Source organism: Cyclopterus lumpus, chromosome 15 (assembly GCF_009769545.1).
Source record: "Cyclopterus lumpus isolate fCycLum1 chromosome 15, fCycLum1.pri, whole genome shotgun sequence".
Taxonomy (NCBI): Eukaryota; Metazoa; Chordata; class Actinopteri; order Perciformes; family Cyclopteridae; genus Cyclopterus; species Cyclopterus lumpus.
Window position 1 is genome coordinate 4,728,161 of NC_046980.1, and position 27,500 is coordinate 4,755,660.

The following is a 27,500-nucleotide window of genomic DNA, read 5'->3' on the forward strand; positions in this document are numbered from 1 at the left end:
CTCGATGCTCTGGAGTCGGCGTGATTACTGTAAACAAACCCTCATATCGGCTCTGTGTACGGAATATAAGCTCTCACACACACACACACACACACACACACACACACACACACACACACACACACACACACACACACACACGGCCTCACACGCTCTCCTTTTACATAACGCCGGTTCCCCCATCGGCCTGTCGCCACGGCGATCCACCCACGACTACGACACACACGTCACTCGCTACCCGATCCGCACATCCTGCCTGATCTTTACAAAAGGTCCAACCTGAGCCACACAACAATGATAGCAATAGTATCGCATCCATTTTAGTAACAGCTGATTATAATTATGACAATAATATAGATACATGTTTGATTTTAACGCACTCGCTATCGTCCGATACGCAATTTCGCAAAAGAAAAAAAATGGTATTGGAACATCTCTAGTTTTCTGTTATGTTTTCATAATAGTTATATAATATAATATAGTAGTTATGTATTTTTTACATTATATTAACCGGGGGTAATGAACACACTATCAACCTTCCATCCATGCCATGGACTCGGTATAAGAAGTGGACATAGTCACCGAGACGCCACCCAGTGGGTTTGGAAGCATAGACTTCAGCATTTTGGTCGTTGCCATCTTGTTTTGGTTTCTTTTGCAACCAGAAGGGACAATAAAGGGCGGAGCTAAGTACCCAGGAACGCTGAGTAAGACCCAAAACTGATGTTTACAATGTTTACTGAAGCAATAAATCAAGTGAGAAGTAGAGTAGTTTTCTCACATACAACCATTCTTCTTTTTTTGCAACCGGAGGAGTCGCCCCCCCCCCCCCCCCTGCTGGCCATTAGGAAGAATGCACGTTTACAGGGCACTCTTCAAGAAGCGCTCGACGATGCACCGCAGAACGGACGCCGTCGGATCCAAACTCTAAAGATTTGTTCAATTAATCGTTTTATAAAACATTCAGACAACATTGTGTACTTTTTTTTTTTTTTTTGGTACTTTCTTTGAAACGAGATGTTCAAAGAAAGTAAAAAGTACACAATGTTTTACTAAAATAAAAAAAGTCCCTGAACTTTGACCTGTGTCCTCCCGTAACCCTCCCTAATCGGCCTAATTACCGCCTCATTCCTCATTCTGCTGCACACAGACGCAGTGTGAGGATGCGGGTTGTTTATTATTTATGTTGTTTAAATTGTCTTCTGGAACCGAGCGATGGTGGGGGAAGACGTGCAGAAGGAGGGGGGGGGGGGGGGGGGGGTTGGTAAGAAAAGAGTGAAGTAAGGAACATGACAGATTACACAGGAAGAGAGAGTGGTTTTTTACGAGCTGTAATTGGTGAACATCAGAGGCAGCAGAGACGAGCCAGAGACGAGCCAGGTACACTAATGAACCTTTTGTTATGCTGCGCTCAGGCCAGAGAGAGAGAGAGACTGATGGGCCGACACCGGAAGATAGAAGGACAGATAGAGAGAGAGAGAGAGAGGCAGGCGTGGACAGTGGTGCTCAGAGGCAGACGAGGTGGAGGGACCTTTTCTTAAAAGGCTTTTTAATGAGGCACGTATCATGAAAACTAGGTTTTCAGTGCTCCCGAAGAGACATTTGGGTATTTGCAGTGCGTACCGAACCACCGTGAAATAAGACCCGGTCCCTTTCTTTTTTTTTTCCGACGCTCGACAGGTGATTCAACAATCCCTTATCACATGCAGGCTCCTCCGAATATATATACCGTCCCCCATCAGAGCGTCTCTACCCACAGCTTGAGAACTACCTTTTGCAAAAAGGTGCGCCATATGTCTTTTTTTACGTCACAAGCCAATCAAAAGCAAACTTGTCTCTTTCGGGGCGACGGCTTGAAGAGAACATTTACAACATGTACAAATGTTCCACTAGAAACCAAAAACACAAGTTTACCTCGAGTTTACCGGAGCTAACGAACAATGTGACCTGAATTCGGGGTGCTCAGGGTTCTCCTGGTTCTAATGCCGAGGTAACCGAAACCTTTTCAGCCCGGCTGAGAGTCTTACTTCAGGGTGTTCAGACGGCTACGCTGACGGATTACCAGGCGGCAGTAATTAAAGACACCGGATCGCATGAGGTGTATTAGAAGTTCAAAGTACAACTGAAGGGTTTTCGACGTGCATCAGAACCAGCGTGTGATGAAAGTGGGTCGTTTCTCACCCTGTTACATCCAGGCCACTGCACCTTCTACTTCCTTTCTCTTGCGATAGCGCGTCTTCGTCTGTGGGCGGGATCTCGGAAGCCATCGCGACAGGGTGGACGGTCTTATTGTCAGTTGTCTCGGGTTTTAATATTTATGATATTAAAACCAGACTTTGTTCTTGTTGAGACAAAGCTGGAGAGATCCCGAAACTCTTATGCGTTCAGTGTTTGGTCCTTTTGGTCTTAACTGCAGCAGTAATGGCGAGCACATGTTGCAGCACTATTATTAGTGTTCTTGTACTTCTTGTACCACTTTCAAATTGAGAGCTTTTCTTTTTAATTTTTTTAAGTGAGGACATTTCGCCGGGTCCGAACTTCTTCAAAGGGCTGTTTCAGGGTTTTAGGGTTCAGTCAGAATGGGAATCGAGGTCAGAAAGAGTTATTGTACAGCCAACTATGAGAAGTGTAAATACCGGCCAGAAGTTTTGTTTAAGACACTCGGAAAAAGATCTAACATTATGTAATTTAACTAGTTTTTGCACCTCGAGAGGCGATAGTTTGCCCTCATGAGAGGATGAAGAAGTAGGGCTGCCCTGAGGGGCTTGATCAATAACGTACAGTACAAAGCCTGTGTACGGTTTCACGGTTTGTTTATTGGATTAAATCCAGAAAGAAACTCTTTATTTATTTCGCTTCGTCCTCCTCGTCGTCAGGACGCTTCTTCGCCGGCAGGAGAACGTTCGGCCGCTCCGGGGGAGGGGCTTGCAGTACGAAGAAGAGGTGAAATACCGCCCCCTAGTGATTTGGCGCATGTGTGCAGGTGTTTCACGTTGCACCTTTTAACCTCGACGTTGACTTTTTGCGATTGCAGTCCCTCATTGACGCGACCGCAAGTAACAAATACATTCCTAAAGCATCTGGAAGTGCAATATCTTTGTAAAGATATTCAATGGGGAACAATAAGACTTTTGTCATATAAACTTTCTAAAAACTGTAATTTCATAAACAAAAGCTTATGAAAGGCTCCCTACAACCAACACAGACTGCCGACCGTACACACACACACACACACATACACACATACATACATAAACTGTATGTATAAATACCTGTATACACTCAAACAGTGTCTTATAAGTGTTAAGAAACACAAAAATACCTCCCTTCTGCTACTTAAAAACCCACACTGCAGTCCTTTATAAGGGCCTGAAGTCTGTTTCTCGTGAAACTAATCAAGACAAACTACTTTCTTTCATTAATTTTCTTTGGCAAGTGTTGTTTTTTTTTTTTTTTATGGTAAAAAAGAGGATATTCACCCGCCCACAGCACTCATTTAACTCCCGTCAGCCAACCCGAAGAACCGCAGTGAGGGCAAATTTAGCAGGCGAGAACCATGAACACACACACACACACACACACACAGTAGGCATGCACACAATGTAGGCACATGCAGGCCGCCCCCGCCAAATATGCATGAGCAGTGGAGGGTTTCACTTTCCAAGACTACAGTTATTAGTGGACATACTTTATGTTTGCTGTTCTTGGGATGCAGTTCAGGCAAATACACACACACACACACACACACACACACACACATAATTATGTTTATTCATGACTATATATATCCCGTTATCACTGCTGGCTATTGTAAAGTAGGTCTCCGAGCAGTCACTGAGATATGTGAACACTATACACGTGTTCACATACATCAACACTTCTCTAATAAGCAGAATCCAGAAAAAAAAAAAAACAACAACTTTGTTGTCATCGAGTCCCCGTCGGTTTAATTTGGGAGCGTTTTCTCGTTCCGAACACTTCGTTGACACACTTCCCCCGAGATTCACAGCCGACGGAGCCGCTGCTCAGCACCAGGACGTGAGCTTGATTTGACTGCATTCTTGATCTGGTTCCAGGGCCACACACACAATACACTCTGTCCCCCAATTACAATCATTTCCTGCTGCAATCATCAGTGGGGGGAGAGAAAAAGAGAAGAAAAAGCCTGCCATCCTCTTAAAGGCAAAGTCCAATAAATGCATGTTTGACTCTATCTGGACAGTTATGAAAAGCATTTCATAAGGAGAGCCGTCTGGTTCATGCTAAGGGATTAGACGGTGTGAAGAGCTGAATCAAACTCAGGCTCCGGGTTGCAGAGTCCTTCTTTACTGGGACGGCTCTGTGTGGTAATGACTAGCAGCCAAACGGTAATGGCTCGTAATGTTCCGTGAAAAGTAGGGCAGCGAGTTAAAAAAAAGTTCAAATCCCGTTTGCTGTTTGTTTTTCCAGTTCGGACTGATTTTGATGAGTTTGGCTTCATCAACGGACTTTAATATTGTTGGGAGAGGAGATGTAGTCTGTTGTGTTTTGTGTCGCATTATTTAAAGTCACCACAATAAACTATTGAATGGTTATCAAGCAGTCTCAATGTACTACTGATGCCTATGTGGGTCTTATAAGTATATAGGACCCACATGAGCTAAACAGACCGCTGCAGACTGAGCGCTGCAGACAGACTGCTGCAGACAGACCGCTGCAGACGGACCGCTGCAGACAGACTGCTGCAGACAGACCGCTGCAGACAGACCGCTGCAGACGGACCGCTGCAGACAGACCGCTGCAGACAGATCGCTGCAGACAGACTGCTGCAGACAGACTGCTGCAGACAGACCGCTGCAGACAGACTGCTGCAGACAGACTGCTGCAGACAGACCGCTGCAGACAGATCGCTGCAGACAGACTGCTGCAGACAGACCGCTGCAGACGGACCGCTGCAGACAGACTGCTGCAGACAGACCGCTGCAGACGGACCGCTGCAGACAGACTGCTGCAGACAGACCGCTGCAGACAGATCGCTGCAGACAGACTGCTGCAGACAGACCGCTGCAGACAGACTGCTGCAGACAGCCTGCTGCAGACGGACAGCTGCAGACAGACTGCTGCAGACAGCCTGCTGCAGACGGACAGCTGCAGACAGCCCGCTGCAGACGGACCGCTGCAGACAGACTGCTGCAGACAGATCACTGCAGACAGCCAGCTGCAGACAGCCTGCTGCAGACAGACTGCTGCAGACAGCCAGCTGCAGACAGACTTCTGCAGACAGACTGCTGCAGACAGCCAGCTGCAGACAGACTGCTGCAGACAGACTGCTGCAGACAGACTGCTGCAGACAGACCGCTGCAGACGGACCGCTGCAGACAGACCGCTGCAGACGGACCACTGCAGACAGCCAGCTGCAGACAGACTGCTGCAGACAGCCTGCTGCAGACAGACTGCTGCAGACAGACTGCTGCAGACAGACTGCTGCAGACAGACTGCTGCAGACAGACCGCTGCAGACGGACCGCTGCAAGACACTCCCACCTTTGTCCACCAAGAGCCGCCAAAATCAACACAGTGAAGGTTCCCTCTAGTAGCTTTAACTGAGATCTCCTTTTGAGAGAGACATGAGTGTAGATAATATGATACAACAACACGGTATAAAACAAATCAGAGTTTTGGTGCTTTGTATATCCATTTACGCTGATATTGTACTTTCTCAACCGCATTTACCAGACAGCTGTAGATGCTATGTATTTTTACGTTTTCATACATTTTCCTCCCTTCTTGCTCTCTTACTTTTAAGTTTTCCGTTGGTCCTTATTTCCTTCTGTCTTTCTTTCTTACATTATTTCCTTATTACTCCGTCCAGTCTGATTGTTTGTCTTTCCTCCCCTTTTTTCCTTCTTTATTTCTTTATCTTCATTTCCTTATGTCCTTCTTTTTTATTCATTATCTCTTTCTTTTGTCCTTTTCTTCCCTCATCTGTGTTGTTTCTAGTGTCTTATTCTGTGTGTGTGTGTGTGTGTGTGTGTGTGTGTGTGTGTGTGTGTGTGTTACACAGTTTTGAGGTTACATTAGACTCAAGTTAAGACTTGTTCTACATACATGACGTCATGGTGGCACGGACAGAGCACATGTTTGATGATACACGCATACAATTGTGTGTGTATGTGTGTGTGTGTGTGTGTGTGTGTGTGTGTGTGTGTTAGCAGTGGGGAGCCAGTATCTGTACATTTGTAATTACACTCAGGAAATGTTTATTCATGTTTGATTGGGTGGGACCAGCCGGGACTCTGGGTACATTTAAACAAACTATTTCGACATCCTGTTTAAAGTCGCTTTAGAGGGAGAGAGAGAGAGAGAGAGAGAGAGAGAGAGAGAGAGAGGTGGATCGGCGGCCACTTATGTAAGACTCGATCCTGAGGCCCCTTTTAAACTGACACTGAAGAAGAAACAAGGAGCCCAAAGTCGGCTTTATAAACACGTGAAGTCGGCCTCAAGCTGCAGCACAATCAACTCAGTTCAGATCAGGTCAAACTGATCCATTCGTCGTAGATGCTGTTGTTGTCTGCTTTTCCTTGTTTTTAAATGTCTGTGAAATTCAATTCAACTTTGTTTTTAACAAAGATCTCAGTTCAACCTTCAGCAAACGGACGAGAGGAGCGTCGCCTCCCCCGTGTTTCTGCTTCCCATAAGCCAGCTCTGTTTCATCAGAGGAAGAGCTGCAGGATTACAGGAATAGTTTCCCCTTAATGACATTCTGAGGAAACAGAACCTTAATCATCAAGATGGCCGCTTAGTGCTTCATGGCTGGACCTTCAGTTGGGGGAAACCACCTCCTGCCCCGCGGCAGAAGTTCATATTTCTCATATTTTTGAGGATATCTGCTGGAGAGATCTCTGCCTCCAATAGAACGGGGCTGTAGGGCAAGCGGGGCTCGTGGTGCTCAAAGCAGGCAACGAAATAAGTAAAAAAAAATGTATTTGATAAACTCTACAAGCAATGTCTCTAATAATGGTAATAATGATGAGCACCACGACAGATGTTTAATGTTGAGAATGAATACATGTGAGAAAGAGGACGGACACACAATGGCTGGAAGGGAACTGCTCCGGGTTTCTTATATACGAAGCTGTTTATATCAGCCCCCCCCCCCCCCCCCCCCCCCCCCCCCCCCCCCCCCCACACACACACACACACACACTCACAGACACACACACACACACACACACACATACTCTCTCTCTCTCTCTTTAATTTCCTATATGAAAAAAAAGAAAGCTGGAATTCAGGAAGGGGACCATTTTTCCCCCGGAGCCCATTTTCAGTACCAAGAGAATAGAACTCGGGGCGGTGTGTGTGTGTGTGTGTGTGTGTGTGTGTCACAGGAAGTAGAGACAATCTGTGTTGGCCACACAGTCATGTGTTTTGTGTTTTTTCACATCGAGAGGTATTCTGTGAGACATAAAAGTATATCTTTTTTTTAGGTCGTTAAATATTGCTTAAATTCAAACTTGAACTTATTGAATTTCCACCGGCGTCATGAACACTTTCAAACACATTTTTTTACTTCACACGTCTCAAATAGAGGAAGTGATATGGAAAGAATACTGTACAACACTTTATTGATGACAGTATACTACACTAGTTACTCAAGTATTCGACTTTTTACATAATTCTACACTTTTCAAGACGCATTCACCAATGTTTAAGATTTAAGTTTAAGTTTTAGAAATGACAACTATTGGAGACTCGCTATGATGAGAAGAAGTAAACAATGCGCTCGTAACTAATCGCCATGTTCCATGTTGATACACCTGTGCTGATCAAGTGCCCCCCCCCCCCCTCCCTCTCTCCCTCCCTCTCTCCCTCCCTCTCTCTCTCTCTCTCTCTCTCTCCAGGACCGCTTGTTCTTCGTGATGGAGTACGTCAACGGAGGCGACCTCATGTTTCAGATCCAGCGCTCGAGGAAGTTCGACGAGGCGAGGTCTCGTTTTTACGCCGCCGAGGTCACGTCCGCTCTGATGTTCCTGCACCGGCACGGAGTCATCTACAGGTAACCGTGACAACGGGTGCGAGCGTCACAAACATTTTAACCCCGATCGCCATCACAGTGCACAACCGACTGGACGTCTTGACTCGGACTCCCTGTCCCTTTAAATCGCTTTTCGGACGCTGCCGAGCGTGAAACATCCTGCTTATTTGATTTGGAGCTTCCAACTGGGATGTGCGTCTCCGTTTACGAGGCATATAAGAGAATTCCCAGAGCGAAAAAGAAAATAAACACAAAAAGGAGCTACTTCGCCCACAAACCGACCAGCTGTGTATCAATTACTCACCCTGTTACCTTTTTAAAAGTGGGTTTTTTTCTCGCGTGCCTGCATGGGGCCGAAGTCTGGTTGTACCAAAAGATGCATGCGTTTGGGAAGTAGTGAACACATGACTGGATACATGAGACGTGGATTACTCTGCAGCGGTTCTCATAAATATGTTTTTGATATAGTAGGGGGGGAGGGGGGAGGGGCTTTGGAAAGGTACTAGGTACCCAAAAAACGATGATGAGAATAGTTATGTAGCTATCTGGGGCTATTTTCGCTCTCGCTCTCGTGACCTTGAACTTATCCTTCTCCATGTCGGCAAAAAAAAAAAAACCCCGGTGACCCCGAAGTGCCACGAGTCGGGTCTGCAGATCGCCTCCGCGCCCTTCTGCTCCTGGTACCTGTTCTCCGGGGCTCCTCGGTCACAATATCATTGTCGGGCCGACAGCAAACACTCAGCTGGAACCATAACACCATTGTGATGGACGGAGGCTCGGGGGGATCTAAACGCGAGGATCTTCTTTCCGGTGTTTTCTCCTCACGAATCTGAAAGGCTGGATTTTTTTTTGGGGGGGGGTGTTTGGATTCCTCTCGTCATGCAATTACGCCCGAGGACTGTTGAGGCCTGCGTGTGTGTGTGTGTGTGTGTGTGTGTGCGTGTGCGTGCGCGTCCTCCCGGCTCCGTTTATGTCGTCACGTTTCCCGTTCACCTGTTCATACTGTCGCCATCAAGGTATCGACGCGCCATCAAGGTATCGACGCGCCATCAAGGTATCGACGCGCGCGCATTTCAATACGTTCGGACCCTCGTCGACGTATCGCATTCCCTTAGCCCCAATTCTAACACTTGCACCCTTAAATCCAGTCTTAGACATTAAAAGCGGGACAACCCGAGAGGTGAATACAGGTACGGTCACACAGTAGGAGAAAAATAAAGAACGTTATTAACTTTAATTAGAGCATGTCACTATTTTCTCGTGGAAAATGGTGTCTCCATTAAAGTGATAACCTTTTGTGAGCCTTGCTGAAGAATCAGCAGCAGAGATGGAGACGCAAGACGAACATTATTATCACTGGCCTGGCCTGAAATATATTGACCTTTGACCTCGTAGAGCCCGATAAATATGAAACACATTAGAAAGTGACACAGGTGTTCGATATAGAAGCACAAGTCTGTGACAGTTGAATGAACTCTTGCCCTTTTTGCCCTTTTTTCACCTTTTTTTTAATTATTTTTTTTTAAATGATATATTGCACGGTGGTGTAGTGGCTAGCACTGTCGCCTCACAGCAAGAGGGCCGCGGGTTCAATTCCCGGTCGGAGCGGTCCTTCTGTGTGGAGTTTGCATGTTCTCCCCGTGGCAGCGTGGGTTCTCTCCGGGCTCTCCGGCTTCCTCCCACAGTCCAAAGACATGCTGCAGGTTAATTGATCTCTAAATGTCCCATAGGTGTGAATGTGAGAGTGAATGGTTGTATGTCCCTACATGTGCCCTCGATGGACTGGCGGCCTGTCCAGGGTGTCCCCTGCCTTCGCCCTATGTCAGCTGGGATAGGCTCCAGCGCCCCCGCGACCCTAATGAGGATAAGCGGTATTGAAAATGGATGGATGGATGGATGGATATTAAATATTACAAATTCTGTTTTGACATGACACCAACTAAGCCCAGCGGTCGCTCTGTGTGTGTGTGTGTGTGTGTGTGTGTGTGTGTGTGTGTGTGTGTGTGTGTGTGTGCGTGGATGTGCATTTAAATCGTCATGAATACTCAAAAGTCGGGCACAAACACAGACAATGTGATGGGAGGCGTCCTCGGTGTGTGTGTGCGTGTGCGTGTGTGTGTGTGTGCAGATGTGGAAGGTTTTGTTAAACGTGACAGAAAGATGGCATATTCTGCTTCCACGTTTGCATATTTCGTCCCAAGAACACGAGGAGAACACGTGAACTGAAGTCCAGAGGCAGTGATGGAAGTGCATCATCAAGAGAACTGGTTCTGTATTGTTACGCAACAGCAGAAACCGGCTGTTATCTTAATTTGAATCTATTTGACTTGTTTCAACAACAACTTTTTCCCTACCGGAGGGTTTTAATGAAGCCTTATTTATTTATTTTGTTGGTGCCTGGTGACTCAAAACAAACAGTAAATCAACGGCAGTCAAAGACTGTCAAACGGAGGACTTTCGATCCAGCTGGTGGAAAGAAACCAAATAGGACAGATTAATGAACCTCAAGCGTTTGTAAACTTTTATTAAACATGCAATGATTAACTTAAACTAAGTAAAACAAGGTCCCTTTCTTTTAATCTTCAAACCAGAGTACAGAGAAAAACACAAATCCAGAAACTTTCTATGTAATAATTTAAATGTTGTATTAAAAATGAAATAAAATGAAATAAAAATGGTCACGCTTGGAAAACACAAAGAAGATGTTGCATTAAAAAAGTTCAAATCCATAAATGCTTCCGTAACGCACTTCCATCCAGTTCTTTTGGCTCCGTGATCCTCAAGAGAGTCCCGGTCCCGGTCCCTTCTGGTGCCGGCTGGACCGGGACTCATTGTTTTCTGTTTCCAAGGATGTTCATTATGAAAAGGGTGTAATAGTGCGCATGTGTTTCTTTGGGGGGTTTCGGCACAATTGAATCCCAAAAATCGGTCATCGAGGTCAGACCCAAAAGCCGCCAGCTTCACTGTCTTGTGATTGTTGTTTTTTTTTTATTGGCTTTGGCTACATCGCCATGTTTTAAAGTGACACTCCACCCAAAAAAGTCTGGCTCTGAGTCGCTGAGGTTTTAAAGAACATTCTCCACTCGACGTTTTCAAACGTCAGGATCAATGGATCAGTCTTTTCCAACATTGTGTTCTGTTTTGAATATGACTCTGTCAGAGGTTGGCAGGGATGACACACACACACACACACACACACACACACACACACGCACACACTCTGTGTAAATGACAGCTGATTTAACTGAGCTACCTGATGTCCTTTTTTATCTCTCTCTCTCTCTCTCTCTCTCTTGCTCTCTCGCCCTGACCCACTTTGTTGAGCGGAGGAAGAGGAACAACAAGTGTTTTGGGAACATTATGTCCCGACTCGCCCTCCTTCCTCCCCGCCCCCTCCCTCCCTCCCTCCTCACCCCTCCTCCGATGTTCATCTTTTTCTCCCGTCACCCACCTCGTTTTCAACAAGCTTTTCTTTTCAGACAACGGCAACGTTTTTAGTAGCACTTTTCACTTCGGTGAGGTCGATGAGACAGAAGCCAGGGAGGTGTTTGGGAGTCGATCGCGGTGGTGAAAGGTCATTGTGATCTCACTCAATAAAAAAAAAAAGGCCATATAAGCTGAGAGAGAGAGAGGGGGGGGGGGGGGGTGGGTAGCTGTCACAGTGCACAGTGGTTGTCTCTCAGGACGTAATGGAAAAATCACTCAAGATTAACAGGAAATGCTTTCAATTGAGTCTGATTGTGTGTGTGTGTGTGTGTGTGTGTGTGTGTGTGTGTGTGTGTGAACTCCTTCTGCAGCAGCTCTAGGTTATTGACAGGATTTGTTAAGCGATATTAAAGATTTTATAACACAAGAAAAAACCCCAAAAAACTTGGAGGTTATTTCCCTGGAACACAATGTGACACTGATCCAGTGTCAGTGGGGCTTTTTTTAAAAAAAAAGTTTTTACTGTAACATGCTGAGCCACTCAGGGTTTAAGGGAAGCCCTTGGACCAGTTGCTTTTCTTACCACAGGGCTCTCATCCTACATCCCCGTTGGTCCTGGTGGTTTGTGTGTATTCGCATCAACGCTCTCTTTGCTACCCCATAAAGCCCAAATGTGTACTTTTATTAGTACTCTCTGAAATACTAAAGCCTGTTTGTGATGTGTTTTGTCCATATACTAAAATACTGTGTTTTTTACTTCTATACTTACTCATAACTCACAAATCTCATCTTTTGATTCAATGGATATGCATGACCGAAACTGCACCACAAAGAAATGAGCAAGAAATAATATGAATATATTTTTTTTTAATCTGAAATGTGTGTTGTTTTTATATACAAAGAGAACTGTGCCTGGAAATGAAAAAAACAGTGTAATTGTAGGCCGAACCGGTCATTCGTCTTCATAAACCGGACAAACCAAATCTCTCAATATACATTAATATTCATAACTCTTCCACAAGTATTCATTTAAACAAAAAGACTAAATATATACAAATGATAATAAAGAAGCAAAGCACGAAGAAAACCGATTCAATTATTTTTGCAATAAATAAATTACGGATATACCAACGAAAAGTGAAAGATAATTCAAATGTCGGACATTCTACGCAACACAGATTATTCGGCTCCTTCTCCTCCTACAAAACTCCAACGAGACGTCTTCACATTAATGAATATCGTTCCATTAATGCGGCTGAACACCTGTAGCCACTTAATATTGAATTTTCCCGCAGCGAGGTGATGTGCAATGCGAAGATTAGCGTCAGCAGTCGTTTGAATTCAATCACAAATGCATTAAATTCGTGTGCTATTTTTTTCTGCCTCTTTTGCTGCAGGCGGGCGGGCAATTCAGATTTAATGTGCCGGGAGTCGCCCGGAGGTGAGATATGTACACAGGCAGCCGGTCGCCAGTTCCATTTTTCATCTTGGGGGGGGGGGGGGGAGAGGGGATACAGAACAAGTGCGTCTCTTTCCTGCCTCGACACGAGGCCATCAACGTGCCTTTAAGCAAGGCATGGCGCCCGGCTGCAGTACAACGCCCCGGTTGTGTCGTTTGTGGAAGTTTGGGATTTCATGCAAAGTTCACGTCAATCAAACCTTCGGCGAACACAAGCGGGCTTCTAAAGAGTGGAAATGGATTCCTTTGGACAGAGAATATGCATCGGATTTTGAATCAGGGATTTTCTGCATTCGTTGAACGTATGAGATTAATGATTTTTTGATAATCGGCAGCTGTTCCAAATTTACTGCCCATTTCTCTTACAACGTGCGTGCAATAAATACCCCGTCAGAGCAAGGCACGATGGGACAGAAAAGGAGAAACTCTTCAACCGAAAATCACAGCAGCTCGCAAACAGGAGCGTTGAAATGAAGCTCTAGCGCAAGTTCAGACAGGAAGACCTGACCCCTCAGCCCGCCATCTATTCCTCACATTCCTGCCAATCATCCCTCACGCATGCTCACTCATTGTTTACTTGCCGTCATCGTTCTGCGCCGTCAATCACGACACCAGCTGCGCAGATCAGCTGATCCCCTCTATCCAATAAGAATACGGAAACCAGGACACGGTTAGTCAATCGTCTTGGTGCGGTCTCGTTTAAATGTGACTGTCTCTCTACCTTCAGTTCTTTCATGGTGCTGTTACGCACCCCTCCACCTCCCCATCTCTGCCCAGTCTCCACGGATCCATCAGCTTCATCAACTCATCATTCCATCAGCTCATCAGCCACCACCAGGTCCGGACTCCACGGGGGGGGGGGATCTATCTCGTTGCTGATCGGGGCAGTCGGCCCTCAATTGCAAATCTCCCTGAGACTCTGAGACTTCATCATTTCATATCATCTGTTAACAATAAACATGCGTCCTTTCTTTATCTAACTGGTCTCTCCCTGATTGAACTGCTTTCTTTTTCTTTCTTCTCTTTATTATTATTTTTGCAAGCTCACTAAAACGGGACTGTTGCCTATAAGCACAAACACACAAGCACACGCACGAACTCTATCTCCTCCCCGGCTTGTCAGGGCGGCTGCACTTGTGAAAACACCTCGGGCTGAATGGCTGCGTTGGCTACAATCGAGGAGATGTTGACATTTTTGTGGCCATCAACCATCAAGCGCAGAGCTGCACCGTTCATAACCGCCCCTGTCATCTCTCAACACTGCTTCTCTTATCTTTCCTACTGCCCTCCCCCCCCTCCCCTCCCCTTCACCACTTTCTCTCACAAGGCATATTCTTTTTTTTTTATCCAAATGGATTTAAAATACAATGTCTAACAAACTCCTTGATCGATTGTCATTATAGTGCATTTCCCCCAAAGCCCTCTTTCTAATCCTCCCTTTCCCCTTTGCAACCCTCCGGCTCTGCAGAGACTTGAAGCTGGACAACATCCTGCTGGATGCGGAGGGTCACTGCAAGCTGGCGGACTTCGGGATGTGCAAAGAGGGCATCCTCAATGGAGTCAGCACCACCACCTTCTGTGGGACGCCAGATTACATCGCACCCGAGGTGACCACACCCACGAACCCACAGGCCCGCCCACACATGCACTGGAAACGCAACATTTATTTGTCCATGTTCGACTCTTTGCTGATGATGCTCAATTTTTCATTGCTAACGTGGAGGTGCACAAACATGCACTGGAAACGCAACATTTATTTGTCCATGTTCGATTCTTTGCTGATGATGCTCAATTCTTCATTGATAAAATGGAGGTGAAAGAAGAACATTTTAGCCATTTAGGTGAGAAGTTTCTTACGTCGCAGAACTTGTACAGGGATAAAATTTCACTTGCATAGTTTCACTTTTTTTTACTCTGACTACCTGTTTATAAACCTCCATTATTTTATTTTTTTTACATGTGATTAGATCCTTCAAGAGCTGGATTACGGCCCGTCAGTGGACTGGTGGGCTCTGGGGGTGCTGATGTATGAGATGATGGCAGGTCAGCCGCCATTTGAAGCCGATAATGAAGACGACCTGTTTGAGTCCATCCTCCACGACGACGTCCTCTATCCCGTCTGGCTCAGCAAGGAGGCCGTGTCCATTCTTAAAGCGGTCAGTCAGCTCCTCATTAAAACAAATAGCATTTTTAGTCCACTTCCTAGTCCACTCAGCTGTGAACTAAGAGTCCATCTGAACATTAATTGGTCTCAGATAGTTTACAGTTTAAGTGTGTTACAGTTTGTGTCCATTCAGAACAAAAGAAAATCCGACATATGTCCTCGTCGTTTCATTTTTTTTCCTTCATATTAATTTGCTTTTACCGTTTGCTTTCTTAAGTAATGAGTTTTGTTCTGCGCTTTGAAACTCTGCACATCATAAGACTTTGAATGATATCCAGCTGTAATGGACTAATGGGCTGTCACGGATCCAACATAAGAATCCACTTGTTGTTTTTTCCATTTATGCATCTGTTCTTGTGTTTCTTTACTTGTTTTTTTTTGTTTTTAATACGCTATGTCTTATCCTTAATTTGGTGTTAGTCTCAATCTCATGTGAGTGAGGATGCAGCTTTCTTTCTCCTTGGTGTCATATCTTGATCCATGTTTCCTCCCCTGGAAAAACGTTTGGACAATTTCCGCTCGTTTTTTTTTTTTTTAATCCATCACTTTTTTCTGTGTTTCCGGTTGTGTGGGTGTGTAATGCCACTTGACCGTCGGTTTTATTTGTTTGTCTGTTTTTTTTCCATCACAAGCCTCGCGTTTACCTTGGCTGTCGACTGCAAGGCCTTGTGGGAAAGTGCGTGTGTTTATGTTGGACAATGTATTGGACTCTGACCGGTCACTTGACCAGCACACCAGCCTCTGATTGGACATGTCCTCCAACTGAAGGACTTCGGGTCACGTGATAAACTCTCTCGGCTAAGTCTAATGGCTGAGCAGCTCGTTCACCGCTCATCCAGCTTTCAAGTATTTGCAGAACAATCCAGCAGAAAATGTCAGACCAAGTGTATAATTTTTAAGACACAGAATTACCTCTTTTTAAAAAAAATTTTTTTTTAAGACTTTGTGATAAATTAAACATTGTAACAAGTGGAAAAAAGGGATAATGAGTTCACGGTTTCTACTCGTGCATAATGTACAAAAACATTAAAAAAGCAAGCTTTTAATTTTTTATTATTTATCTTTCACAAGAATAAAATGAGAACTGTTATCCATTCACACGTAGGTTTTGCCTGTTGCCTGGTTACTGCTCTCTGTGAGCTGGTGTCCGTTGAGTTTTGTATGGGCCTAAAACTGAGACCCAAACTGGGCCGGTATACCTTCACCTTTTAAAAGGTGCAGCATGTAATGCATAGCCACCTGCTCCAAAGAAACAGGCAACTCTTCTACTGGGTTCACTAATATGAGTTATTAAAAAAATACTGTAGCTAACTAATACACACAAAATTAAACTAAACTGCGGAAAAGCTCATGCAGTCAAAATAGCACTGCCATCTTATAATACTCACGACTGTTAGCTCATTAGGATTGTGGATCTACTTTCAGCAAATTGTTGCAGGATTGAAGAAGATTTGCACAAAATACCAAAACCGAGAGTTGTTTCCGATACAAAATATGCACCGGTCCAATATCTTCTTTTTATTTGTCTCTCTATCTCTTTGTCTCTCTCACTTCCCAGTTCATGACCAAGAGTCCCAACAAGCGTCTGGGCTGTGTGGTGGCTCAGGGTCTGGAGGAGGCCATTAAGCTCCACGTGTTCTTCAGAGAGATCGACTGGACGCTGCTGGAGCAGAGGAAGATCCGACCGCCATTCAAACCTCGCATCGTGGGTTCACACACACACATAAACACACACACACACACACACACACACACACACACACACACAACTGTTTGAAAGGGGAGGTGCTAACATATGAGCATTATTTCTGTTCACGTGTGAATCTTCTGGCCCGGTAACCGCTAACCAAATGTTCTCGTGAACAACGTTACACATGCTAGTTCCAGCGGTCGCCATGGCAGCAGAGGCTGAAGCCCCGTCTTCTCTTGTTCTTTGTGTCCTTGCAGAAAACCAAAAGGGACGTGAACAACTTTGACCAGGACTTCACACGAGAGGAACCCAACCTGACGCCGGTGGAAGACAACGTCATCAAGCAGATCAATCAGGACGAGTTTAAAGGATTCTCCTACTGCGGAGACGAGACTGTGGCCTAGACACACACACACACACACACACACACACACAATCTGACACAGATAATGTAACACATTAATATACACCACCACACACCACAGCAAAGATGTAATATTTGAAGAAACGCACGGACCGAGCCCTTCTGAACTTCTTCAGATTCGGACCGCTCCGGGAATTATACTAGACCATCGGTATCTCTCTCTCTCTTTATGGTTTCTGTGCTCTTTGTTGTTTGTCCATATTTGCATATGCCATCAAAGTATATGATCGAGCAGCATGCAAGACTGAAAGAAATGCCTCTTATCTTTAGTCCGGATGTATTTCTAATACATGAGCAAGGTCACGGCCTGTAAGTGTGTGTGTGTGTGTGTGTGTGTGTGCGCGCGAGGTAACGTGAGTGCAAGTGTGCATGCATGCATAGTTGCATACTGCACCTCTAGAAAGAGCACGACTGTCATTTCTGCACACGATGTGCTGTATCCTGTGTCTATCTCCGTGTTTAAAGAATGTTTTTCTTCTTCACTAAACTTGTATGTGAATGGAAAACAAATATATATATATATACATATATATGTTGAACCAATGATTGTATTTTTAAAAAAAAAGAAAAAAGAAAATCTTTCATTATACAAGCTTCTTTTTTTTCTTCTCTCCTCTCTGATGTAATCATGATGGAATTAGAGGTTTCTGTCAGTTTGACGTCCGACAGCCAAGCTGAAGGCGCCCGACTAAAGCGTAACGCTGGCATCGTGTACTATGAGTTGTGTCGTTACGGAGGAGGTTACCACACAAGCTGCTGTTCCCCCTGCTCGCTCCACATTTCAGCTTGTTAGTACCTCTTCATTCGAAAACCCAAACGGTACCGTTAGCCGTCCGCTACCTTCCAGTAGCTCCCCGCTGGGCGTCCGCCCTGCTGGAGGGAGACGTGCTTTGCAGCGTTAACAAGTGTAACAGACGGCTTCGTGTGTGACATAATCGGGACGGTTGTCCAGTGAAGCCAAATAACTGAAATCTAAAAATGTCCTTACTGTTACGGAAACTCTCGTTGCACCTGCTGGAGCAAAATCCCTCCAGGTCAACTCCTTAAATCCCTTTCATGACCACTTGATTGTGTGTGTGTGTGTGTGTGTGTGTGTGTGCATCATGTTGTATTTTTTTTTTTATTATTTAAAAACATATTTTTGTCCATGTTGTTGTGCTGTTTCTTTTTTTACTAGATCATTAATGAATGAAATCTGTAGGTTAGGCGAGAGTCACCTGGTGACCACACTCCTCCTCTTCCTCCTCCTCCTCCTCCTCTTCCTCTTCCTCTTCCTCCTCCTCCTCCTGCTCTTTGTGCTGCCCGGATATTGGAGGTCCAGTGAGCTCCAGAGGTGTCGGTCCATGTCACAGGTCAGGTTTAGGACTTTATAGAAAACGGAAAAAGAATCCAAACACCTTTCAAGAAGACTCCATGTGCAATAGTTTTTTTTTTTATTTGTTTGTTGAGTTGTTGTTTTTTCTATTTGTTCCTTCTCTTTCTTTCTTCTCATCTTCCTCTTGTTTCCCCTCAGGGAGCAACAGAGGAGACGACTTCACAGTTGGTTTAAGGGCACATGAATGTGATCGTTATTTACAACACATTTCAAGACACACACACACACACACACACACACACACACACACACACACACATGGACAGCATTGCAGACTTGACATTGTTTTACTGCCGGCCAACTCTTAAAACATGGATGAGTCTGCCGTCCATCTCTTCTCTTTTCTTCTCTTTTCTTAACGTGTCTCGTGTTGCATCTTTGTTTTTGTCTTTTAATTCTTCCACTACGGCCCAGAAATGATGTTCTTTCCCAGAAGTCCTCCAATGCAAAATGACTAATTAAATTTTTGAAATGTTCCACCCCAACAATCCCTTTGGTGAAGAATAGAATCATGAAGGAAGTTCCCCTTTTCTCTGGTTTTCAGGTAGAAGTTAAATTGTGTCCTGACGGTTGATTTCAAACAATAAAGACAGTATTATGATTTAACTTACAGTATGAAACATTCATCTTCCTGGGCTCATATGCAGAATGTTGCTGTATGTACATGTTTCTGTGTTTTGTGGAGCTTTGTTTGTACAACGTTGTCATCTGATGTGTTTTTTTATTTTTTATTATGTGCTTCATTTTGTGTTTATGTCAAAGTTGTTGTTTTCTTTTCACGCTGCGTGCCAAATGTACTGTATTTTAAAAAGGATGTGAAGATGTATTTTAATTTTTGAAACAAATTAAATATCACAATGTCAGAAAAGACGTTTTTGTTTGTTTTGTGTTTCTTTTACATGCAATGCTGTAATGCATTATAACAATACTTATAGTCTGTTAATAGCACTATATAATTATAGTTATAAGCACTCATGGATATAAATTATGCTCTATAATAATTATCATTATATGCATTTTCTGATGACTTTTATGGTCAAGTTCCAAAATCCTTAATAATTGCTGGTCATTTCCCTGCAAGGATAATAGTGTATTATAATTCTCATAGCTGTAATACATTATAATATATTTGTCATTATAATGTGCTCATAAACTACAAAATAAAATAAAAAACATTTTGAGAATTCTTTTTTGTCATTTTACTCGAAGCACCAAATGACAACTTAGAATAACATATAGATATTATAATAACAATCATCTTTTTATATTGCATTACAACATATTAGAATGTATTACAAATATGCGATTTATAGCACGATTATTGTTGTAAAGCATTATACATATATATATATATAGCATATATTAAATAAAACAATGTTTAAAGCAGGCGTCACTAAAACCTCTTCCCAAAATGTCTTTAGAACACTACAGTTTGACCTTTTAATGTAGAAATGTACAATGTACACAGAAATGCACAAAAAAATAAGGAAGATATATTTGATTTTACCATACAGAATATAAAAATCACCCAGTTATGTGTATATTCACATCAGTAATCTTCTCCATCTAAAATGTGTGAGAGGATGCCAGAGGAACGTTAAATACCAGAAGAACTTATCTGCCAAAACATGTGGTGAGACCTGCTTTTGAACTCCATGTTGGTGGGAAACTAAACACTCAGTCTGAGGCCGAGCTGTTATTCAAGAAAGCTTTGTCTTCTATTCCAGATCAGTCAGGTGAGCCCACATATTTTAATGCAGCTCCTTTAATATTCATAAATACGTTTTCTTTTGTTTATGTAATTGGAATGAGCGGAGAGGTATATTTATAGTTGCTTGCAATCAACGTCACAGCTAGATGACACTGATTTATAACAACAAAATAAAAGTTTAAAAATAAATGCTTATGATGCAGAACAGCCAAATTCATCATAATATTATTGGATTATTTCATCATAAATGGATGCATTATTATGTCCATGAATGTTGCAGCTCCAAGGTGGGACTTATTTCTGATATATATATATATATATATATATATATATATATATATATATATATATATATATATACTGTTGGGTAGCTTGTGAAGTTCTTTCTAAAAAAATATCACAATGTATGTGTTGATCATATCTCGTATTCATAATCGAAGAAGAGACATAACGAGACTAACAACAACTATAAAAAGAGGAAAAAAACACTACAAAGAGACACAAATGAGCACAAAGAGACACACAACAATTACAAAGAGACACAAAATGACCAAAAAGACACACAACATATCTGCAAAGAGACACACAACAACTACAATGAGTTGCTGGTCGGAGATGTAGGGGCCTTTTGCATGTCTGTGCCTATAATAGGGGCCCATTGTCTCATAATTACTATGACATGCAACTTCTGTGCAGTCTCCCTGTTGTTGATCGACAGCTGATAAGGTATGGATTATGGATCATCTCTTGGCCGGGCGAACGAGGTCGAAACATTAAAAAAATAGAAATAAAAAACTTTGATCTTGGAAATGTCGGTGTGTTCTTTTCCACAGTAATAACTAGTAATAACAAGTCTCCCAAAAATGCTGAGCATATCCCTTTAAAATCAAATGAGGTTTTTTTTTTTTTCCTTTGAAGCTGCAATAAAGAAGATTACGAACATGTCTTCATAATGTCTGTTCCGGAAACATTGTAGCCTCGAGGCCTCTTTGTATCATTTCACTGGAGGGAACGGACCTCCACGCTGATGTCGTCAGGTGGGAGAGTCGATGCCTCACACGGGGAGGGGCGGGGCCGGTAAGGAGAGGAGGGAGGGAGGAGGAGGAGGAGGAGGAGGAGGGTGGGGGCGTTTCCAGCCAATCAGCGCGCGCGGACCTGGACAGACCCGGCTTCTCACGGTGCCGGCTGCGCTGCAGGTCAGAGACCGAGCGGTAGACCGTACGCGTAGTCTGTCAGGTCGGCGAGGAACCGACAAGAAAAAAGTTCGCACGAGCGAACCCCCGCGCGCGGCTTCTGTGCGGCCACAGCAGCTTGAAAAAAAAAAAGGGTGCTTCTTCTCTCTGCGGGCGAGAGGCTGTGCAATCCTCGGCAGTGTTCTGAGACTGTACGGCCACGACCCCCCACCCCCCCACCCCACCCGCACCAACCCCACCACCACCCCCACCACCTCAACCCACCCCCCCCCCCCCCCCCGGTCAAGCTCACTGACAGCCTGGTTTTTAACGGACTACCCAACAGGTTTTTCATGACATGGTCCGCGAGAGGAGTTTCACGTCGATATAAAAAAAAAAAACAACACCACCACACACGTGTTTCTTCTTTTGACTTTCTAAAGTCGGAGTTTAACGGAGACTGTACAACAGCGGAGAGGAACAAGAAAACATGACGGCCGACAAGGAGAAAAAGAGGTGAGACGTTTGATGTTGTTTGTTCACGCGCTCATGCCGCGCGCGAGGCTTCCCCCCCCCCCCGGTGCGCGTTCGGTGACAGTCGGCCTCTCCGGCGGAGACCTGCGTGAGAATCGGCCGGCGTCCCTGCTCTGATAGGGGGGAGGGGGGGCTTCATGTGTGTGTGCAACACTTTGCGACAATGTGTGTGTGTTTTAATGCATTTAATGGTTGGTTGGTTTAGTTTAGACTTATTTAAAGTAATTGTGTGTGTGTGTGTGCGTGTGTGTGTTAGTTCGCTACAGGTCGTCAGTGGGGTAAACCAGATTTAATTTTAAATTTAAATTGGGGACATTTTTGTCCTCGGTCTTACAGGCATATAACATTTAGCAAAAAAAAAAAAAATGCAACATTTTGTAACTCATAATGCCTCTATCATATCTGATGTAACTAAGGAATGAATACTTTAAGCTTTTTACATGCAAATGAAGCCTTTCCTCTGGTATCTCCTTTCATAGTATAGTCACCTTGTAAATAAATGAGCTTTTATCTGATTATCGGCGTACAGTTTTGTGAATAAGCAGCTGAGTGGTGTGGGGAGGAGGGGTGGGGTGGGGGGGGGGGAATAGTTACTTTCTTTCCTCTTTTTTATTTTGTATTTTCACTAAAAGCTTCGGTTTGTCACTGTGAAGCTTCGGTTTCCTGCAGAGTCAAACAGGACATATTACGCTCTGCACAGAGGATGCTTACCAGACAGCTGAAATACCACAATATACGTACACGGCCTTGAATGTTAAGGTAACTGATTTAAAAAAAAAGAAGAAAATCCTCCTTTTAGAAACAATCACCAATCAGTCATTACAGAAGATATCAGACTGCCCGCTCAGGACATTTCCAAGAACCTTGTGGTAGCCACATGTCTGCTTTCCTGTCAAGGAGATTACAGCTGGGTAATCACCAAATGGAGTCCTGCTAGATCTATTTATTTATCTATTTGTATTTATTTTTTATTGTATGCTTAGTCAGCTGATGCACCAGATAACCAGCTTGTCACACATTGACTACAAACTACACTTTGGGATATGTGACATTGTGATTTCTACACCCCCCCCCTCCCCCGCCACACACACACACACACACACACACACACACATTTTCTTTATTCAACTCCTTCATTGTCTCATGAGTGTGTCTTCCTGCAAGTGCCGCCCTGCTTCGTGGTTTTTATAGATTGTTCACAAGTAGCGATGAGGTCACGGGCCGATAGTCTTGCGAAATAAGGCCGCGCCGGTTCCAGCTCGTCGCGGTTTGTGACGCCTTTTACAGCTGCTTGCTTAATCTCGCCTGTCCAAGGGGGGAGAGTGTCGTCATCTCACGCGCGGAAAAAAACACTTAAATCAAACGACTGTGTGTGTGTGTGTGTAGCCAATCGGATCATAAAAATAAATACATATCAAGAGATTCAAATGGATGATTCGAAAACACAAATCTCCAAACCTGTTTGGATTTGCCTTCTGCTTCCTCGTCTGTCCAGTTCACCCTCTCACCTAACGGTCGCTATCCAATCAGGCCCAAACGGGACCAGAGCCGGTATTGGGGTCGGGAGATTGGACGAATATATATATATATATATATATATATATATATATATTGGTAATGTCGGCCTCTTTGAGAATCAAAAGCTTGCACGGATCCTAACTGGCAGTTGGCGTCGTGCCATAAGTGTGACCTCTCACCAAAAACCGAGGCCGTGACGACGAACCCCCAGTTAAAAGTCGTCTTCGGTGGCTGCTCTCCGATTCCGGCGGTGCTGACGAGCACCTGTCAGTCATCCCCACCTTGTTTGTTCACCTGGAGGCCGCGAAAAAGCCCCCAAAAAAAACACATCAGGAGACAGAAAGACCACGACCGTTTTCTTCTGGCTCGAGCTTTCGGCCATTTTAGAGAAGGAGATCTGTGTGTGTGTGTGTGTTTTTATTACACAGTGGCACATTGTCACCGCTGCTGTCCCGGCACTCATAATTGCTCTGAGAAGTTGTGTGATTCATAGCGGCTGCAAACAAACGCCGTGTGTTTATCTGAGAGGCAGCGTCTCAGATTTGTTATTAATATAACTCGTGTTGATGGAGGGAGGACGAACTTCATGCGATTAGCTGTCGAGCTGTTGAAGGGACGACTTTGGTTATTGTGTGTGTGTGTTTTTTTTTAACGGCGTTTGGTAGTACCCGTCGACCGACATCTGTCTCAACAGGAATATGATTTGTAAGAAGTGATGTGAGCCAAAACGCACACAAAATGATACACAAGAATAACACAGACGTATAAGACCACCTCAGATTGCGTAATCACACCGTCTCCACCTGTCACGGCAAAAAAAAAAATCTTTTTTAATCTCATTATATATGATTATTAGCATTATTGTAAAAAGAAGTCGAAGAATAAAGTGACACTTAAAATGACACTCGAATGAATGAGGACAGGTAATAAACAGAATATTACACCTGTTAAAATTGATAAAATATCTGAAATGAACAAGCAAGCTTCATATTACCCAAAGTAGAAAGTTCAAGACTCACAGTATGAATTTTCAAAGCAGGCTAATCATATCTGAAGTTAATCATATCTGAAGTTACACTCTTGAACTCACCTTTACCTTTACACTGACTTTATTACCCAGTTATTATGTAAATTAGGGTATGTATGTGATTAAGGCGATAACTATTCATATTTTAGCTTTTATTTTCCAATCGAAAAAGGGATATTATTTGCATTTTGCACCGAGATCTATAAGAAAAAACCTCAAATCTAAGTTGTTGTGTGCACGTTATGGGTTGGAACGTGAAGAATCTTCCCGTTTTGGTTTCATTAAAAGATTTCTTAAGAGCATTGCAGGTTCATGAAAGTCTGAACCTTACTCTCTAAATACTGAGTCAGCACACGACGGATGCAACTATGCAAGTTGCAGAAAGTGTGCAGCGTCATCGCTGATTGTGAACGAGCATAAAGCGACAACTCATTCAGTGTAACGACTGCGTTATGATTGGAAAGATGTGGGTCCTTAAAGGGCCAGCGCGTAGGATTTAGCGGATTTATTAGCGGAAATTGGATATCATCTTCACAACTATGTTTTCTTTTTCGTGTCTAATTTTCGTGACCTGAACCTCAGAAAACGCTCGTGGGTTTTCGTTACCTCGCAATGAACCGCTGATATCATATCATAGAATATACGCTGCCATGTTTCAACAAAAAAACCCAAAAAACGCAGATTCTAGAGCCGTTTGTTTTATTTTCATGACCCTGAAGGCCACCGTAGTTCTGCGGCGGAGCGCTCGTAAAAAAAAAAAAAAAAAAAAGGGGAGACGCGAAGAAGCAAATGAAGTGTCGCGCTTCACCGCGGTTTGTGGTTCCCGGGTGTTTGCGTGTTTTCCTCTGTATTTTCAAAATAAAAGCTTTTTAGATACGATCATAACATATCAGAAACAGTTGGCCTTCTGTGTGACAGAGCCGGGAACCTGAACCCTGGACCCCTCTGAACTTTGTGATGGATCAATAGATGTCGAGTACTGACAGTGTGTTACCTCTTTCTTTCTTTTTTGCGAGCAGCAGCTTTGAGTGTTTAACACTTAACACTTTTTGAACACACTCTTTTCGTTCTATTTGTAAGAGACGAACGCTTTCTGAATGAAGCTTTTTGATACTTTTTCACTGCATATTCATGGTATTTTTTTTTCTTTCTAAAAGGGTTGTAGACTCACCTCGATCGACCCTGATTTTAATGTCGTCCTGTTTCCATAATATTTAGTTTCCACGAGAAGACGCCTGATTATCGCATTTATTTAATCGCCTGTTTATTTTTTTTAAGAATGAAGAAAAATCCGACTAAAGCAAAAATGCTGCTCATTACATACCAAACACAGTTTAATGTTTTTGTTTACATCTCTTTTACTAGGATTCTTTAAAAAATATATATTGTCCAATAAAATAAATATTCAAACACACCGTAGCCTTACGTTGCATAATGTACACACATAATAAAAGCTCAGTGTAATAATCAGCACATAATGTAAGAAAACCATGAGTGCATGACGGATTAAAAATGTAAGTTTAATAATTATTCTATACATTATGCACCAAACTGTTCTTTATGGATGAGTGTCATGTTAAAAGGGTCCCTATACTGTTACCCATCCAACTCCCATCCATCCTCTTGGGTGATAATGAAATTTAAAAAAAAGTAAATAAACACGCCAGTTTAAAAGAAAGTGAGAAGTGGTCTTATTGTACACGCAACTGTATACTGTATATGTCCTGATATTAAACCCCCCGGTGGTCAACCTGAGGCCCCCGTGAGCCCAAGAGGGCTGCAATAGCTGTGTTCTTTGGCCCCCGCACACTGAGGGGAGGCAGCAGGGGGTGCCGAGGTGCTCCGGGAAAACCTCGCTGCATGTTATTTGCCTCCATGTTGGACCGGGCCTATATGTTCCCCTCCTTCAGAACTCTGTCTCCTTGCCATTTCCTATTTCCTGTCCGGCAGCTCCCCTTCTTCCTCTTCCTCTTCCTCCGCCGTACCAAAGCGGCTCCTTGAACCTGCCGCGTGTCACCTGGCTGAGCTCCAGGTCCTCGACCATGAGAGTCTAGCTCGAGTCTTCTAAGTTGCTCCGCTTCCTGACCGCTTAGCTGGCGGCCGTTTTCTTCTCTGGCTCTGTGGCATTCAGGGACAAGCTGGCAGCGGGAGTTGAGCTCGCTTTTTGATTGTGTTTTCCTGCTCGTGGAAGGTATAAAATAAATAAATAATGAAAACAGGGGGCCCACTGGTAAAAAAAATATCACTCCATAGCACTAATTGTAAAAAAAAAGAAAAACTCCTTAACTGTAGCTCCCTATTAAATATGCATTAAGTATCTCACTTATTACTATAATTATTCATGAAAAGTAAAGGAAGTTTTAAGAGAGACCGGTGTGTTAAAAGCGTTCTTCTTCGGCCTCATCATCTTCAACCATTTTATACGATCTCTCCCCGTCAGGAGTTTATTTTGTTGACTCTGCCGAGCAGTGAAAACACTGAAGGGGCTGAAGGCCAGAAACCCTCCACAGAACACTGAAACACTACCGGAGCTGGTTTTGAGGCCTGAAAAACACGTTATGAACACTTTAAAAATATTTCCTTTCATTTTTTATTAAGTAACGTATATCTTTTCTTCCCTTTTCATCTCAAACTCAAGCGTCCTTCTTTAGACTTTAGACGGCTTGGAGACAAAGTGGGAAAGAAAACAGTATGAGACTCGCATTCCTTTCTCTTTAAGCCTCTGTAATCCTTTTCTACAGATTTACAGTTTGTATTACATAAAAAACTAATGAAATACAGCTCTCACTCGCCTCAGATCATCACATTGAAACTTCTTGGTATTTTTTTCCTGAAGAACCAGCATCATTTATTTAGTCCGCTCAGATCCTTCACACTTCTTTAATTTTTTTTATTTGACTAAATGGGATAAACATGAATGTAAAACTATTTTTATATAAATGTTGGATAATTAAAAAAATTATATATGTATAATATATATATAT

At 43.5% G+C, this 27,500-nt stretch overlaps 2 protein-coding genes across 2 annotated transcripts in view; both read left to right on the forward strand.

Annotated features, from left to right (window-relative positions):
- Positions 1 to 19,411, forward strand: part of LOC117743861 (protein kinase C epsilon type-like) — a 46,902-nt gene extending 27,491 nt beyond the window's left edge. The window contains exons 11-15 of the mRNA XM_034551763.1: positions 7,883 to 8,037; positions 14,370 to 14,508; positions 14,869 to 15,057; positions 16,624 to 16,770; positions 17,013 to 19,411. Of these exons, the coding sequence (XP_034407654.1) occupies positions 7,883 to 8,037; positions 14,370 to 14,508; positions 14,869 to 15,057; positions 16,624 to 16,770; positions 17,013 to 17,159 (777 nt within the window). The 3' untranslated portion in view covers positions 17,160 to 19,411. The remainder of the gene's footprint in view (positions 1 to 7,882; positions 8,038 to 14,369; positions 14,509 to 14,868; positions 15,058 to 16,623; positions 16,771 to 17,012) is intronic.
- Positions 19,412 to 21,464: 2,053 nt separating this feature from the next.
- The window catches only part of epas1b (endothelial PAS domain protein 1b), a 32,134-nt gene continuing 26,098 nt past the window's right edge, over positions 21,465 to 27,500 (forward strand). Inside the window, exon 1 of the mRNA XM_034551702.1 lies at positions 21,465 to 21,953. Within this exon, the coding sequence (XP_034407593.1) occupies positions 21,928 to 21,953 (26 nt within the window). The 5' untranslated portion in view covers positions 21,465 to 21,927. The remainder of the gene's footprint in view (positions 21,954 to 27,500) is intronic.